Raw genomic sequence first — 15,910 nt, 5'->3', positions numbered from 1 at the left:
TTTGGAACCTAGGCCTGTTAATTGACAGCCATTTTTTTGGGGGGGGGAGGGGATTTTAAGTCCCCACATCATCAATTAGTGTTCCCCTTTAAAAAAAAAACTTTTTGAAGCAATTTAAAGGGCACTTCCGGTTTTTCTTTTCAGATATTCGAATTCGGCCGGATACTGAGGTCGGATATCCGATTCGGATCGGAAAATTTTGAAATCGGATATCCGACCCGGATCGGATATCTGGGTATCCGGATCCGAATCGAATCCAGATTTTGTAAAAGGGGTATCCGAGCAGAACTGTTTTACTTGGTTTAACTTCTGAAGAAGGCTCTGAAAGGAAATGGTTGTTAGGAAATAGTGATTACTATATGGTGAGGTGTCTCAGCAGAGCTCTCCTGCAGTCTATTCACATTTGCTCATGAAAACTAATTACAAAGGTTGATTTGCCTAAATAAAAGCAGAATATGAGGAAGTGAATTTCTTCAGCAACTATAGGTGGAATAAATACTTTTCATTGTGTGCTTTGATGTATTTTTTAGATTACAAGTGGAGAAGGTCTGGCAACCTTAAGGAGACAAGACTTTTTGAAGAATTTTCAGAGTGCCGATGAAATGCTGGAGTTTACCATGTATATGTCTATCACAGTAATTACCGAATCGGGTGAGTGAAGTCAAGGCCGCACCGAGGCAGAGGCGAGAGAGGCTTCAGTCTCTGGGCACAACGCAGGAGGGGGCGCAGGGCTGGGCCGAGGCAGAGGCGAGAGAGGCTTCAGTCTCGGGGCACAGTGCAGGAGGGGGCGCAGGGCCGGGCCGAGGCAGAGGCTCCTTCCTCAGGGCGCAGTGTAGAAGGGGACAAAGTGTAAATCTAATTAAGGAGGTAACTAGTTTGAAGTTGATGTCTCCCAAGCACTACAGAAATACTGGTCAGCTCCATATGTTTTGAGGGAATGGAAGGCTAAGAGACATTTGTCAATATTCTATTACTTTTATCTTTTTTTCCCAAGGAGTTATTTTCAGACTACCAGTAAATAGGGATGCTCATTCGTATTCCACGGAAATGCAATTTCCGAAATTCCGATTGGAAATTGCATTTCCGCATCGGAATGCGGAAATCGGTAATGCAAATACATTAGGCTGATTTCCGCCGGAAATAGCGGAATTTCCGCCGGAAATCGCGGAAATTCCGCCCGACTTTAACATCGATTTTCTCAAAAACTATAATCTCTTTTTGAAAACTGTTTTTTGCATCTTGTTCAGGAGATTCTGTTTAATAAACCCTGCAAATTTGGTGCTTCTAGGACTTATGGGGGCTTTGCTATTAACCGCTAAAATCGGCGGATTTTTACTGTAATGTAAAATGCAGAAAATCTGCATCTGCCTATTTTCTGCATTTACATTACAGTAAAAATCCGCCGACTTTAGCGGTTAATAGCAAAGCCCCCGTAAGTCCTAGAAACAACAAATTTTCAGGATTTGTTAAACAGAATCTCCTGAACAAGACGCAAAAAAAGTTTTCAAAAAGACCTTATAGTTTTTGAGAAAATCAATGTTAATGTCGGGCGAATTTCCGCGATTTCCGGCGGAAATTCCGCATCGGAATGCGGAAATTGGTAGCGGAAAGCAGAATCGGTATTTGGCAATGGCGGAATGCGGATTTACCGCGGAATCGGAAATTGGCATTTCCGACCATCCCTACCAGTAAACTACCTTTAAAGAGAAAATGTAGTGAAAATAACATAATAAAATTGCTTTTTTTTTTAATTTACAAAATGTATTTATAGATTATTTAGTCAAGGTTTGCCAATTGTAAAATCTTTCCTCTCCCTGACTTACATTTTAAAATGTATAACTGGTGGTGATCTTTTTAGTCCTGGAAAATTGCAAAAGTCTCAGCGCTGCCTGCAACCCGACGTGTACAGCACCAGGGAGTCAACCAGTCAAAACCCTCATCCACCATAGGGTAACATCAGTACAAGAACAAAAAGGACTGGGTCTCACCTGGATTTAAGGCCCCCTGGCCGGTTTATTGCAAATACCACAGTGCAGAGCACAACGTTTCGACCACAAGGTCTTTTTCAGGTGCTTACAGAACAAAGTGCAACAGTCTATTTAAAAGATATTTTTAGTCCTGCCAGGTGATCTGTACTGAATGTTCATTACTGACGAAGACGAAGATATTGCTTGCTTGGCAGTTGGAAAAAAAGGCATTATTTCCCACAATGCAATGAGGTTCACAGATAGCAAACTTTCAGGACCAAGGTCATGACATCACACTGTGGGAGGGGTTTCACCACAATATCAGCCACACAGACACTACCCCTCCCCCCGATGATCTATTTGAAAAAAGGGAAATATTTCTTGTGGGAAAGAGGGTATCAGCTATTGATTGGAATGATGTTCAATCCTGGGACAATGTTATCTTTAACTCTTTTCTATCTCTCTTTTAGGCAGTGAAATGGTGGAGGGAGAATTAGACAATATCTACATTGTGAAGTGGCCATACAAAATCCTCTTCACTAAAACATCCAAGTATTTCAAGCCTGGGATGCCCTTTGACTTAATGGTATGATATACTGCAGCTTCTCTTCTTGTAAAATATGCTGATAACACGTAGGAAATGAGACGCTTGGAATTCCAATGTGGTCATTATGTAAAGCAAACCTGAAGTGAAAAAAAACGTATGAGATAATGCATTGTATGTGTAGATCAGCTAAGAACTAGAACATTAGTAGCAAAGAAAACAGTCTCATATGCGTGCATGAAAAAAGGGCGCCATGTAAAAAGGGCGCGGCTGGATAATGAAATGGCGCCGGTGGATACCAAATTTGTTGTCAAACTTGATTAACAATAAATACTTAAAACAGACTGAAAATAATTACAAAAAAATATTAAGGTTAAAAATTGTTACGCAATTCAATAATACAGCTTAACCCAACCCTACTCTCACACAGAACCCTCCCTAGGTGGATCCTAACCCTAACTACCCCCCAGGTGGTGCCTAACCCTAACCCCCCGGTAGTGCCTGCCTAATCCTAATGACCCCCTGGTGGTGCCTAACCCTAACCACTCCCCCTGGTGTTGCCTAACCCTAACCACTCCCCCTGGTGTTGCCTAAAACTAACATAGTTACATAGTTATATAGTTATTTTGGTTGAAAAAAAGACATACGTCCATCGAGTTTAACCAGTACAAAGTACAACTCCAGCCTGCTCCCTCACATATCCCTGTTGATCCAGAGGAAGGCGAAAAAACCCTTACAAGGCATGGTCCAATTAGCCCCAAAAGGGAAAAATTCCTTCCCGACTCCAGATGGCAATCAGATAAAATCCCTGAGTTGTGCCTAAGGGTGGCCACTAATGTTCCAATTTCTAGGGAAAAATCATTCGATTGTTCATCAAAATTGTTCACTACACCATCAACTAACCAATCATTGCTTCCTATCTATCATGACCACCAAGAAAATCCAATTTTTCGTTCGACGAAAATTGATTCGGGCGACATATTTTTCACTTCATAATCGATTGTGTCCACCAATGGAGATTATTTACAACCAATCCGATCAGAATTTCTGATCGCTCGAACAATTTTTTGCTAGAAATTGGACCGTTAGTGGCCAGCTTAACCCTAACCACTCCCCCTTGTGTTGCCTAACCCTAACCACTCCCCCCGGTGTTGCCTAACCCTAACCACTCCCCCCGGTGTTGCCTAACCCTAACCACTCCCCCTGGTGTTGCCTAACCCTAACCACTCCCCCTGGTGTTGCCTAACCCTAACCACTCCCCCTGGTGTTGCCTAACCCTAACCACTCCCCCTGGTGTTGCCTAACCCTAACCACTCCCCCTGGTGTTGCCTAACCCTAACCACTCCCTCTGCAGAAACACCCTTTTACACATAGAAACGATAATATCTTTGATAACGTAAAATCTGTACATGCAAATAAAATAATATGATTAAACCTTAACGTTGCAAGCTTCTAAAACGATAACATACTTCAAAAACTTTAATGTTCTCATGTTGTTAATGATATTTATCATGGCGCCCTTCTTTCTGCTTTTTTCGCTGTCTTAATGATAATTGCATTAAAGTCTTTGGCAGCGTCCTTTTCGTCCAGCCTCAGCCTGGCGCCCTTTTTTCTTGCTACCTCTCATATTGTTTTCCAGTACGTTAAGAGTTAAAAAGCTTCAGTTGTTATCCATGCAGAAGAGCTTCTCTGAGCTAATCGACCCAACTTGGGTCAAAGACAGACCTGCTTTCTGAAGCACTTTAACAACTAAGAAATTGTGAGAGACAGCTTGAGATAAGGTTTTACTGCAGGAAAGTTCAAAGAGTCATTAGCTCTGTTCTGTTATATAGTTTAAATTACAGAGTGTGGTTTGTAAACTGCAAATATGACAGAATGATGCATTGTTATATTCCCTTTTTTGGTCAGTTGTCAGATCTACTGTGACTATTGTGATGAGGCATGGACTCCACAAAACTTCTAAAGGGCCCCATGTGGTATTAACAGTGGATCCTTCCTTTAATGGATCACTATCAAAAAAAATTGTAAAATACATGTAAACACATGAGTACACGTATACAGTAAGTATGTATAAGACATACAATTCTCCAAGAGTAAAAATGCCCTATACATTACCTTTTAGGGTTCTGTCACTTGAATGTAGTAAAAATCTGATAGATTTGACAGCATTTGGACTAGTCCATTTCCTCATGTGAGATTCCTTTATTCTTTACAAAAGCACTTACTCTATCTAAAGATGCTGGTCAACCTCCCTACTGATTTGCACAGTATTTTGGCAGTTGGACAGAACAACTGAGTACTTTTCAAAGTTAAGAAAACCATGAGAATTCCCCCCCTGAGAAACTGGACTAGTCTAACATCTGTCAGATGTGGCAGATTCTTACTACCAACCTATAAAGCAACTTAGTATAAAAAAGTAATGTAAAGTGCATTTTACTCTGGAAGAAATGTATAGCAGTATTTTAAATTGTAAACCTTTTTTTATGCCAACGGTCCTTGAAGTGCTGTAGGTCGATTTTGTGATGTATTTTTGGTTTACCTTTTCACCATATTCATTCATTAGGTGTTAAAACAGGTTATTTTCATGAGTTTGCCACAATAAAAAAATCCAATCATTTCGTCATTGTTAGATCAGTTAATTCAACATTTTTTAAATTATCAGGGAACCTGAAGAGAGAAGGATATGGAGGGATATGGAAAAGCTCAAGATCGAATGTCCTTCTCCTAGTCTAGTTTAGGGAAGCCAATCTATCAGTGTGTTGTAGGAGGAAACCTATGAAGACACGGAAAGAGCCTACTACAAGTTCCACAAAGATAGTGTTCTGGACTGGAGCCTGTTGAGAAAATAAACACTATTACTGCAAAACAAGAATGTTAACCGCAATCACCATGCTTACCTTCCTTCCTATTCCTCAGGTGTTTGTCACAAACCCAGATGGTTCTCCGGCTAACCGTATCAAAGTAGTGGCTAATCCTGGAAATGTACAAGGTTTAACTGGACCTGATGGAACCGCAAGGCTGACCGTGAACACACTTGCTAACGCTGACCGTCTACCAATAAATGTAAGTGATATATTACCGTATGCTGTGGGAAAGTTTGGTATGAAGGATGTTACGCCACATCTCAGAGCATTAGATCATTTTGATTTGTAAGGGTTGAAGAACAGTAGAGAACCTAAGTGGAGCAAACCTGGATATGTAAAAAAAAATCAACCTGAATGAACATGCACACAGGCTTTTCAGCAATTCCTGCCGTGCAGGTTTGAAGGATCATGTATGATGTCCACAGTTCTTCACTGTTCTCCAGAGAACTTACATGAATTGTACTGATCATAATTAGAGATTTAGGCAATGTCATATTGACCATAGAGGTTAAAGGACACTTGACAATGCAGTTGACCCACAAGCATATCTTTCCATGTGTATAAAAGTTCTCACAAGCCTATCTCTGCTTGTAGTGCTAGCATGCTTTTCTTGTCCACCCTTATGATCAAAGGTTTGACGAATCAGTAAGTGCTACCACCTCACAAACTACACAAGCTGCTAAAGTTATTAGAGGTCCATATCAAGAAGACCTCTCACTTGAATCCTAATCAAAAGCACCCACTTTTTCCTTTTAATAAAGGTGAAACTTGAAACATTAGAATCTTGTGCAAAAAAGTCCATTTATTTCAGTAATTCAACATAAGACGTGAGACTAATATATGAAATAGGAACCCCTTGCAGATGTTTTGGATGAATTAGCTGGTTAGAGTCTGTCACTTTCAGCCTAGAATATTGAACATTTTCACAATATTCTAATGATCAGAGAATTTTATTTTGGGGTTCCATAAGCTGTAAACCATAATCATCAAAATTATTAAAACAAAGGCTTGAAATATCTTGCTTTGCATGTAATGGGCTTGATTCACTGAAGTGTGCTACCTCAGTTATCACGCCTAAAAGCTTTGCACGTGCAAACTAGGGTGCTGCTAAGAAGTTTGCATGGGAAAAGCTGTTACTGATTGCGTGCTCTTTGGTGCATGCGAAACGTCACACGGTGTGGTTGAAACGTCGCACTGTTCACGTGAAAAATAAGCTTATCAGGCGATGTTTCGCGTGCACTGGTGCGACGTTTCGTGCGCACTGCCCAGTGCTAAACTTTGCACGCACAAACTTTTGCATGCATATTAGCGCATGCAGATCCCAAGTTTGACTTGCTGTTCATGGTGCCCCACCTGCAGCCAGATGCTCCCCCCCCCTGTAATCCTTAACAAACTGTTCCCCATCCCTTTCTTGCACCTCTGACCCTGTGGTTGTCCCTGGCAGGTTTTGGTGTGCAGTATCACTTGTTATGTATAGAGTGCTTGGGGGACCCAGTGTGAAACTCGCACCTGGGCCCATAGCTTCTTAGCTATGCCACTGATCAGAAGCCATACGCAATAGCTTCTGATCACTGAGGGGAAATGTCAACTGTCATTTGACAGCTTAATCTCCCCTCTCAGGTGCACACGATCGCGTCGGGTACAGAAACGGTGGCCGGTGTAAATCCTACGCCGCATCAGGCTAGAACAGCCACAAGTGCAGCATACGTTTTACTACAAGCGGCCCCGAATAGGTTAATGTAACAAAGAGTAATTACTGAAATTTTAGTTCTGGGAGTATAATTCCACTTTAATTATATAATTTAACACAGTAGCATTCCGATCCTTCAGATCTGTACATCTGCTTAAAGGAGTCATCAGGCAATATACAGAAAATAAGTGCTACTTACCAGGGGCTTCCTCCAGCTCCAAGCTCCCAGCATGTCCCTCGCTGCAGCTCTCTCCGCACCCATTCGCCGCAGCTCCGTCCCGTTCCCCGGCGATGATGTCAAGGCGACCTCCAGGCAATGCGCCTGCACAGTCGGCTCCTGGAGGTCGCCATGACGTCATCGCCAGGGACCGGGACGGAGCTGCGATGAAGGGCTGACTGCAGAGCTGTGGCAAGGGACATGCTGGGAGCTTGGGGCTGGAGGAAGCCCCCGCTATGTAGCACTTATTTTCTATATATTGCCTGATGACTCCTTTAAGGATCATCTTTAAGGTTCTGTGCCTTACCTACAGATCTGTGCACAAGACCTGCCTAACCTACATTTCTAAGCGCGTCAACAAATATATATCTGCTCGCCCCCTCCGGACCTCCAATGATCTCCGCCTGACCTCCCCACGCATTTCTCAATCCCAGACATGCCTACAAGAATTTTTAAGAGCTGCCCCCACCCTATGGAACTCCCTTCTACTCCCCCTCAGACTCGCTCCTTCCTTCAACACCTTCAAGCGAGCCCTCAAAACACATTTATTTAAAATGGCCTACCCCACATCTACCACACTCTAACTCTCTCAGTCAACCACCTTCTCCACAGACCTACCTTATCCTTGTCCCTCCCCCACCCTTTAGATTGTAAGCCTTCGGCAGCCCCCCTCCCTTAGTGTGTCCTTCTTAATTTTGCTACCCCAACAATGACACCCTTCTCATGGACTAACTCGGACTTGTTGCCGGGTCTCTGTAAAATGCATTTTATACCCTGATTGCATGTATAACCTTGTGCTATATTGTATAACCGTTTGCTACCTCTCTGTCTGTCACCCCTTGTTATAATGCATGTATCCCTATTTATTGTCCAGTGCTGCGTAAAATGTTGGTGCTTTATAAATACAATAAATGATAATAATAATCTGTTTGGAAAGTCCACTTCTCAATAGTTATTATTCCAAAAAAAGTAGAATCATGCTTATGTATAGAAAAAAAAATTACACTTTCAAAGAGACTCGCACAATATTGTACAAAGCTTTGCAGCTCGACACAGGTTGAAGCTAGCAACGAAACATTAAACAGGACATTCCAAAGCAAGGAGGGATCTTACTCAACCAGAACATCTGCAGATAAACAATCAGCCCAGGCTGCAATTAGTATTTGTCCATGAATTCCAAAATGATAATCTGAGCTCGGATGAAATGTTGTCTTATTTGGAATGAACAGAGGTGCAAAAGAAGAATAAAGTATACTAAAAACAGTTTTGTTGCTAGCAAAAAAAGTGCAGCAAATTCTAATAACATATTGTTTGTTCTATGTGGACCTATTTTGTCATCTGTTGGGAGGTAAGTCCACCACTGTCACCCATTTTCAAACTGTTTTTGGTATATTTTATTCTTCTTTGGAGCCTCTGTTCATCCCAAATCAGTCTAGTTATTGCCCACCCTTGGTGGAGGGGTGTCACCCTTTCTTGCTACTACAGAGAGCGACTTCTTAACCCGAGTGGGTTACCTGCAATTAGAGTTGGGCCGAACCTCCGATTTTAGGTTCGCGAACCGGGTTCGCGAACTTCCGCGGAAGGTTCGGTTCGCGTTAAAGTTCGCGAACCGCAATAGACTTCAATGGGGATGCGAACTTTGAAAAAAAAAATAATTATGCTGGCCACAAAAGTGATGGAAAAGATGTTTCAAGGGGTCTAACACCTGGAGGGGGGCATGGCGGAGTGGGATACACGCCAAAAGTCCCCGGGAAAAATCTGGATTTGACGAAAAGCAGCGTTTTAAGGGCAGAAATCACATTGAATGCTAAATGACAGGCCTAAAGTGCTTTAAAACATCTTGCATGTGTATACATCAATCAGGTAGTGTAATTAAGGTACTGCTTCACACTGACACATCAAACTCCACTGAACAGAACAGGTATGCAGTGGCGGGTTCACTAAACAGGTATACAGTGGCGGGTCCACTGAACAGAACAGGTATGCAGTGGCAGGTTCACTGAACAGGTATGCAGTGGTGGGTTCACAGAACAGGTATGCAGTGGTGGGTTCACAGAACAGGTATGCAGTGGCAGCAGGATCACTGAACAGGTATGCAGTGGTGGGTGGGTTCACAGAACAGGTATGCAGTGGTGGGTTCACAGAACAGGTATGCAGTGGCAGCAGGATCACTGAACAGGTATGCAGTGGTGGGTGGGTTCACAGAACAAGTATGCAGTGGTGGGTTCACAGAACAGGTATGCAGTGGCAGGATCACTGAACAGGTATGCAGTGGTGGTGGGTGGGTTCACAGAACAGGTATGCAGTGGCAGGATCACTGAACAGGTATGCAGTGGCAGGATCACAGTACAGGTATGCAGTGGGCTGAGGGCTCACTGAACAGAACAGGTATGCAGCCAGGAAGAAGTTAAGCCTAACTAATCTTTCCCTATATGAGAGACTGCAGCAGCTCGCCCTACTCTCACTAATGCAGGCACACGAGTGGCCATAATGGCCGCCGCTGCCTGCCTTATATAAGGGGGGTGGGGCTCCAGGGGCTAGTGTAGCCTAATTGGCTACACTGGGCCTGCTGACTGTGATGTAGAGGGTCAAAGTTGACCCTCAGGTGCATTATGGGGCGAACCGAACTTCTTCCGCAAAACGTTCGCGTGCGGTACCCGCACGCGAACCACCTAAGTTCGCGCGAACCACGTTCGCCGGCGAACCGTTCGGCCCAACTCTACCTGCAATTACAGTGGCTGCCTAAGGGCTCTTTCACATTAGACAACACGTGCAGGAGACACTCTCCTGCATGCGTTGAATGGCCTGCGGCATGTCACAAGGAAGCTGTGGTGGGATGCAATCAGCGGCGGTAGCTATTATTCACCTGACAGGAAAACGCCAGCGCCCAGCGGTTCAACACTCCCCGCTGCATTGAACCGCAACACACCGAAACGCAGCGTCGGGTGTGAAAGGTGAAATGAAAGTCTATGGACTTTCATTTTACCTTGGTTAAAACGCAGGAAAAGGGCTCTAGTGTGAAAGAGTCCATAGCAGTAACCCACATTTGTGAGTATTATTTCAACTGTATGTCTTTATCTTCAATACTTTGCATGCTAGTGGCTGTATGGAGTACTGGTTAAGGGCACTGCCTTTGATGTGGGAAACCAGGGTTCAAATCATGTATCTCGTGTCAGTACCTATTCAGTAAGGAGTTCAAGGCAAGACACTCAAACACTGCAGGGTGGCCTCCTGAGCACCTCCCAGTGGCTGAAGCTCTTGAGCACTTTGAGTCTGAGAGAAAAAAAGTGCTATACAAATGTTCAGATTATTATTACTACACCAGAGTACCCTCTCGGTTGTTCTTCCTCCCCCCATCCTTTTTGTATTCAATTGAAATGTATTTCCTGAAATTTTAAGGCCCAAGTAAATGTACCCCGAGGTGAATATGAATACTATGAAATGCTCACAGAGAAAAAAAAACATGAGTTTCATCTTAGGCTGTACAGACCTTAGATAGCATGTTAAAGTCTAAAGTTAATGGTAGTAAAATTAAAAAAAAGTAATCAAGCAGAAAACGGAAGCAACATAGCTGGGGGTACATGGAACAATCCATCAAGAGTATCACACATGCAAGAAAATTTAGGTCTTATCGCCTCATGCAAAGTACAAAAAGTTCTATATAGATCTTCATAAGATGAAGTCTGAGTAATCCTCCAAGCCAGGTGGAAAACGGCCTGCAGAAGTGTGGTGGGGCGTACTAAAAAGATACACTGCCAGCCTGTCCCTATGCTGCCATAAGCAGATGTAACAGAAGGAGACCCACAATGAAGAAAAAGCAACAATTGCTATGCGAGCCAGCACCAAAGGAGAATTACTCAGGTTTCAGCATTTGAAGATCTATATAAAACTTTACGTTCACTTTGTGAGAGGTAGTAAGACTGACCGGTGGTTTTACTACCGCTCTGTAGGTGGAAGAAAGACTAACTTTCCTTGTACATGCAAAAAAAAAGACTAAAAAGTATGGCTTGTTTGGAAGGGTGGCCAGGAGAAGGCCTCTTACCTCTAAGAAGAAAGTTCCAAAGGATTACACACCTTCAACAAGGAACCTGTTGGTGTTGGACCTTTTAGCATATGAAATCCAACATTTCAAAGTACCAACTTGACTTGACCGTAACTTGACTCGTTTGTAGGGAACTATATAACATTCCTGTGAAGCCAATTCAAAAATAAAAACCATAAGTGATGTACCTTCTTTTTGGTTTGCAGGTAAAAACAGATCACCCAGAACTGAAAGTCGAGAGACAGGCGTCTGCCACGATGACGGCAATACCATATCGCTCCACTGGAAACTTTCTGCATATTGGTATCACCGCCTCTGAGGTCAAACCTAGAGAGAATCTTAACGTTAACTTTAACATCAAAGTGACCAACCAGGCAATGGAGAACCAAATCCAGCACTTCACCTACTTGGTAACCAAACCGTTCTCATCATACATTCAAGTAGCAGTAAAGTGTTGTACTTTGTTAGCCATCAGTTAACCATTTCACTACTGAGGGTTTTTTTTCCATTCTGTACCTTTCAGTGCTCCTTCCATTTATTTGCCAATAACTTTATCACTACTTAGCACAATAAAATGATCTGTATCTTGTTTTTTTTGCCACAAATTAGGCTTCCTTTGGATGGTACATTTTGCTAATAATTATTTTATCCTAATGGTGCAGCATCAAGTACCCGTTCGGGAGCGAGGGCGAGTGGCGTCCTTTCGCGGCAATAAACGTATATCTACGCCCCCGGGCAGGAACTGAAGTCCTGCAGGGTGTAGATATACTGCCGTAAAGGGCATAAGTGGTTAAAGCACTAAGTTTTGAACCATTCAAACATTTGGTCATTCTACGGGAATAGATTCTGAGGAAGGCCTACTAGCCTAAAGCTTACTTCTTTTCTTTTAATTCAGCTAAAAAAGGGTATCTTGGGGGGCCTCCACACCCACCCAGGAAAGTCAGCTCCCTGGGCCCCAGAGGTAGCTGCTGCCCCCCCCCCCCAAACCCTCCTCTTCCCTAATAGCAGCCCTCAACATCTGAATTCTGCACTCACTGTGTGGTGCAGTGGTGGTGGAGGTGAGGTGGCAGTCCAGCAGGCAGGGGAGGGAGGAAGGTATACATACTTTACCTGCTTTCACCGGCATCGTGGATACCATGGTTTTCTTCCCTTCTGCTGGACCACAGTGGCACTCTCTCCGACATGACGCAGGCATGTGACATCACACCAGGGAGAGTGGTGCTGTTGTCCAGCAGACAGGATGGAAACCATGGTAACTATGATGCCGGCAGAGGCAGGTAAAGTATGTATCTCTGCTTTCCTCCCCTGCCTGCTGAGCTGCCACCTCATCTTCACCACCACCGGACCACACAGTCCCACATACGCTGTGGCCGCAGTGCCCAGTTGCCAGCTGACAAAATAATATAATTATTAGTGGGGTAAAAAAAGGAGATGCTTGGGGGCCCCTACGGACTCTTGGGCCTGGGGGCCATTGCCCTCCCCCCTTGTCCCCTTGTCTTAACTGCACCTCCGGCCCTGGCTGGATATCACCTTGATTCAAAACTTCTTGCTCTAATAAATTATACTCTCTTCTTAGGCATTAGAATTTACATAAGGTGTGAAACTTGTCTCCAGCACGTGCCAGTTGCAAGAATAAAAAATCGGGCCAGTTACATCAGTATCAGATTATTACCACCATGATCGCGTTAGTAAAGCAGACCATACAGTACTTAGATTTTTGGTATTCCTGCTCAATTCCTGGCATGAACAGATTATGACCTTCCTCTCTGACACATCAAAAGGATGATCAGAAATGCCCATTTCCAGTTCCGCGAAATCTGAATGAGAATCCTTACTCATCAGTAGGGATGAGCTTTTGAGTCGTCACCTACTCAAATTCGAATTTCAAATGAAGTCTGGAGAAAAGAGGCCTTAGAGGGGATTTAACTAACATGTATAAATACATCAGAAGTCAATATAAAAGCTTGGCAGATGATCTTTTTGCCCCAAGGCTTTCACAAAGGACTAGAGGACATGATCTGCGCATGGAGGAAAAAGGTTGTAGTCATTTATTTAGGAAAGGGTTCTTTACAGTAAGAGTGATTAAGATGTGGAATGCATTGCCACAGGAAGTAGTTATGGCAAATTCTATACCTGCATTTAAAGATGCTACATTTTAGATGCTTTCCTTGCGTTGAAAGACATCCATGGCTATAATTACTAGGTAATGCCAAGAGGTGTTGATCCAGGGATTTTATCTGATTGCCATCTGAAGTCGGGAATGATTTTTCTCCCTTTTGGGGCTAATTGGACCATGCCTTGTAAGGGTTTTCGCCTTCCTTTGGATGATCTGGAGTTGTACTTTATTTTCTGGTTGAACTTGATGGACATATGTCTTTTTTCAACCCAAATAACTACGTAACAAGTGTATCCATAAAACACCTGATCTGATGGATGGACTCCTTTTAATGCAGCGAGTGAAGCGGTAGGAGTGTTCCTCTTACAGCTCTGGGCTCCCCTGTGGTCGCAGGGACCCGGCTGGTCCACTGTAGTGACACCCCTGGCAGCCTGAATTTAGACTAATCTGAATCAGAGGAAACTTATTTTCAGTGATGAGGGAAAATGCCGATATTCCTTTCTCATGAATTTCCGAAAAAATAACGATAGATTCGACTTTTTAGCGAAGATGCCAATGAAAATAATTTTATAATTTTTCACATTTATCACAAATTTTCACACAAAAATCAATTATTTTTCGCTTTTTCACCCTGAAACAATTTTTCGCATTTTGTACTAAAATAATTGATTTTTTGTGTTTTCCCATTAAAAGTAATGTTTTCATTTTCATAAATTTTGCCAAATTGCGAAAATACTATGTATCTTCACAATTGTTTTCTCGAAATCAAAAATGCCATTTTCAATGTGAAAATGACTTTGGAGTCTTTGGTTTGTAACAAAATTTGCACTCTTCACTATATTTACCAGGGCTGGATTTTCCATAAGGCATTGTAGGCATGTGCCTACAGGCGCCACCATCTCAGATTACTGAATGTAGGAGCTTACAACCTAATTACTGCCTAATATCACTAACCTCAGGCACTTACACCCTAATCCTTGCCTCATCTAGGATATGAGGCAGGAATGCAAGAACAGTTAGTGACATAAGGAAGGGATTAGAGTTCAGTATTTACTTGGGGTGTGGCCTGTGTTCAGGGGCGGAGTTTAGGGCGCCAGAAAGCCTGTGCCTATAGGCCTCTGAGCTGTAAATCTGGCCCTGATGTTTAATGAAATATATTAGGCATGTGTCCAATTTTCACCATGTGTTTTCTTTCCCCTCAGATCATGAGTAAAGGAAGAATTTTAAGAGCCAGCAGACAACAACGGTTTGCAGGTCAAGGACTGGTGACCATGTCCCTCCCTATCACAGAGGACTTCATTCCATCATTCCGTATCATAGCATATTACATCATAAATAATGAGATTGTGTCTGACTCTATTTGGGTTGATGTAACCGATGACTGCATGGGGACAGTAAGTATATGTATAAAGTGTATCATAGGTGACATTGGATGAAATAAACATATGTATGTACAGTGCCAAACATATTTATAACGAGGCTCTGTTTCTTTTATTCATTCACTACCTAAAATAGTTGACCTTTAGGCATGCAAGGGACAGTTTCTCTCTTGTCGGTCCTTGTCAAATTATAGCATAATCCTCACTGAAAGGAATTAAAGCCATAAAACACTTTCTTGGCAGAGAAGTGCTTCTGAAAGCAGGAGATAGATAAAAACGGCCAATAGTCCATGTATTTTAGCTCTGGGACACTTAATATACTGCCATTGAGCAGAGACAATAAAACATTAAATCTACATTGGTAATGCTTAATCATGAAATAAAATCTCAGATAGAAGTAATTAATAGTTATTGAACTTACTGAAGTATCACACTAGCATTATTATTTGCAAAGCATTACACATGGTGATCTGTGAGTAATTCCTAATAAGCCAGAGCTCAGCAACTCCACCTACCGACCAGGGTCATGATTACCAGCAGCCGGGAAACCCCACCCAATTCCCAGCCCAAAGTAGATGCAGTAGATGGTGCCTTTTGGCCTTCTGAATGGCATAATTTGAACAGGCAGCTGTGAACATATCATCATCAGATGGAGGATCAATCCATCTAGGTATATGGCAAAAAATGTGTTGCAATAGATTAGGGGAAGGGGACCTGCTAATGTACATAATGGTATCTTTCTTATTTGCTTTGACTTAGTATATCTTCTAGACGGTTTCATCAGTTAAGGTGGCCATACACTGGTCGATTTGCCATCAGATTCGACCAACAGACAGATCCCTATCTGATCGAATCTGATCAGAGAGGGATCGTATGGCTACCTTTACTGCAAACAGATTGTGAACCGATTTCAGCCTGAAACCGTTCACAATCTGTTGTGGTGGTGGTGCTGCTGCTGCCGCTCCCCCCCCCCCCCCCCGCCGCATACATTACTTGCTCCGCCGGCGCGACTCCCGGGTCTCTCTCCGCTCTTCTCCGTCTCCGCTCTGGTCTCCGCCTCCAGCATGCTTCACTTCTTCCTGCCCGGCAGG

At 43.1% G+C, this 15,910-nt stretch overlaps 1 protein-coding gene across 1 annotated transcript in view; it reads left to right on the top strand.

The window, feature by feature from the left end:
- C3 (complement C3) overlaps positions 1–15,910 on the top strand; it is a 140,268-nt gene that overhangs the window by 27,091 nt on the left and 97,267 nt on the right. Inside the window, exons 9-13 of the mRNA XM_068274111.1 lie at positions 531–651; positions 2,438–2,553; positions 5,428–5,574; positions 11,531–11,734; positions 14,643–14,834. Of these exons, the coding sequence (XP_068130212.1) occupies positions 531–651; positions 2,438–2,553; positions 5,428–5,574; positions 11,531–11,734; positions 14,643–14,834 (780 nt within the window). The remainder of the gene's footprint in view (positions 1–530; positions 652–2,437; positions 2,554–5,427; positions 5,575–11,530; positions 11,735–14,642; positions 14,835–15,910) is intronic.

The sequence above is a fragment of the Hyperolius riggenbachi genome, chromosome 3 (genome assembly GCF_040937935.1).
Source record: "Hyperolius riggenbachi isolate aHypRig1 chromosome 3, aHypRig1.pri, whole genome shotgun sequence".
Taxonomy (NCBI): domain Eukaryota; kingdom Metazoa; phylum Chordata; class Amphibia; order Anura; family Hyperoliidae; genus Hyperolius; species Hyperolius riggenbachi.
The sequence above is the reverse complement of the archived record's forward strand: the minus strand, read 5'-3'. Positions and strand labels throughout refer to the sequence as shown.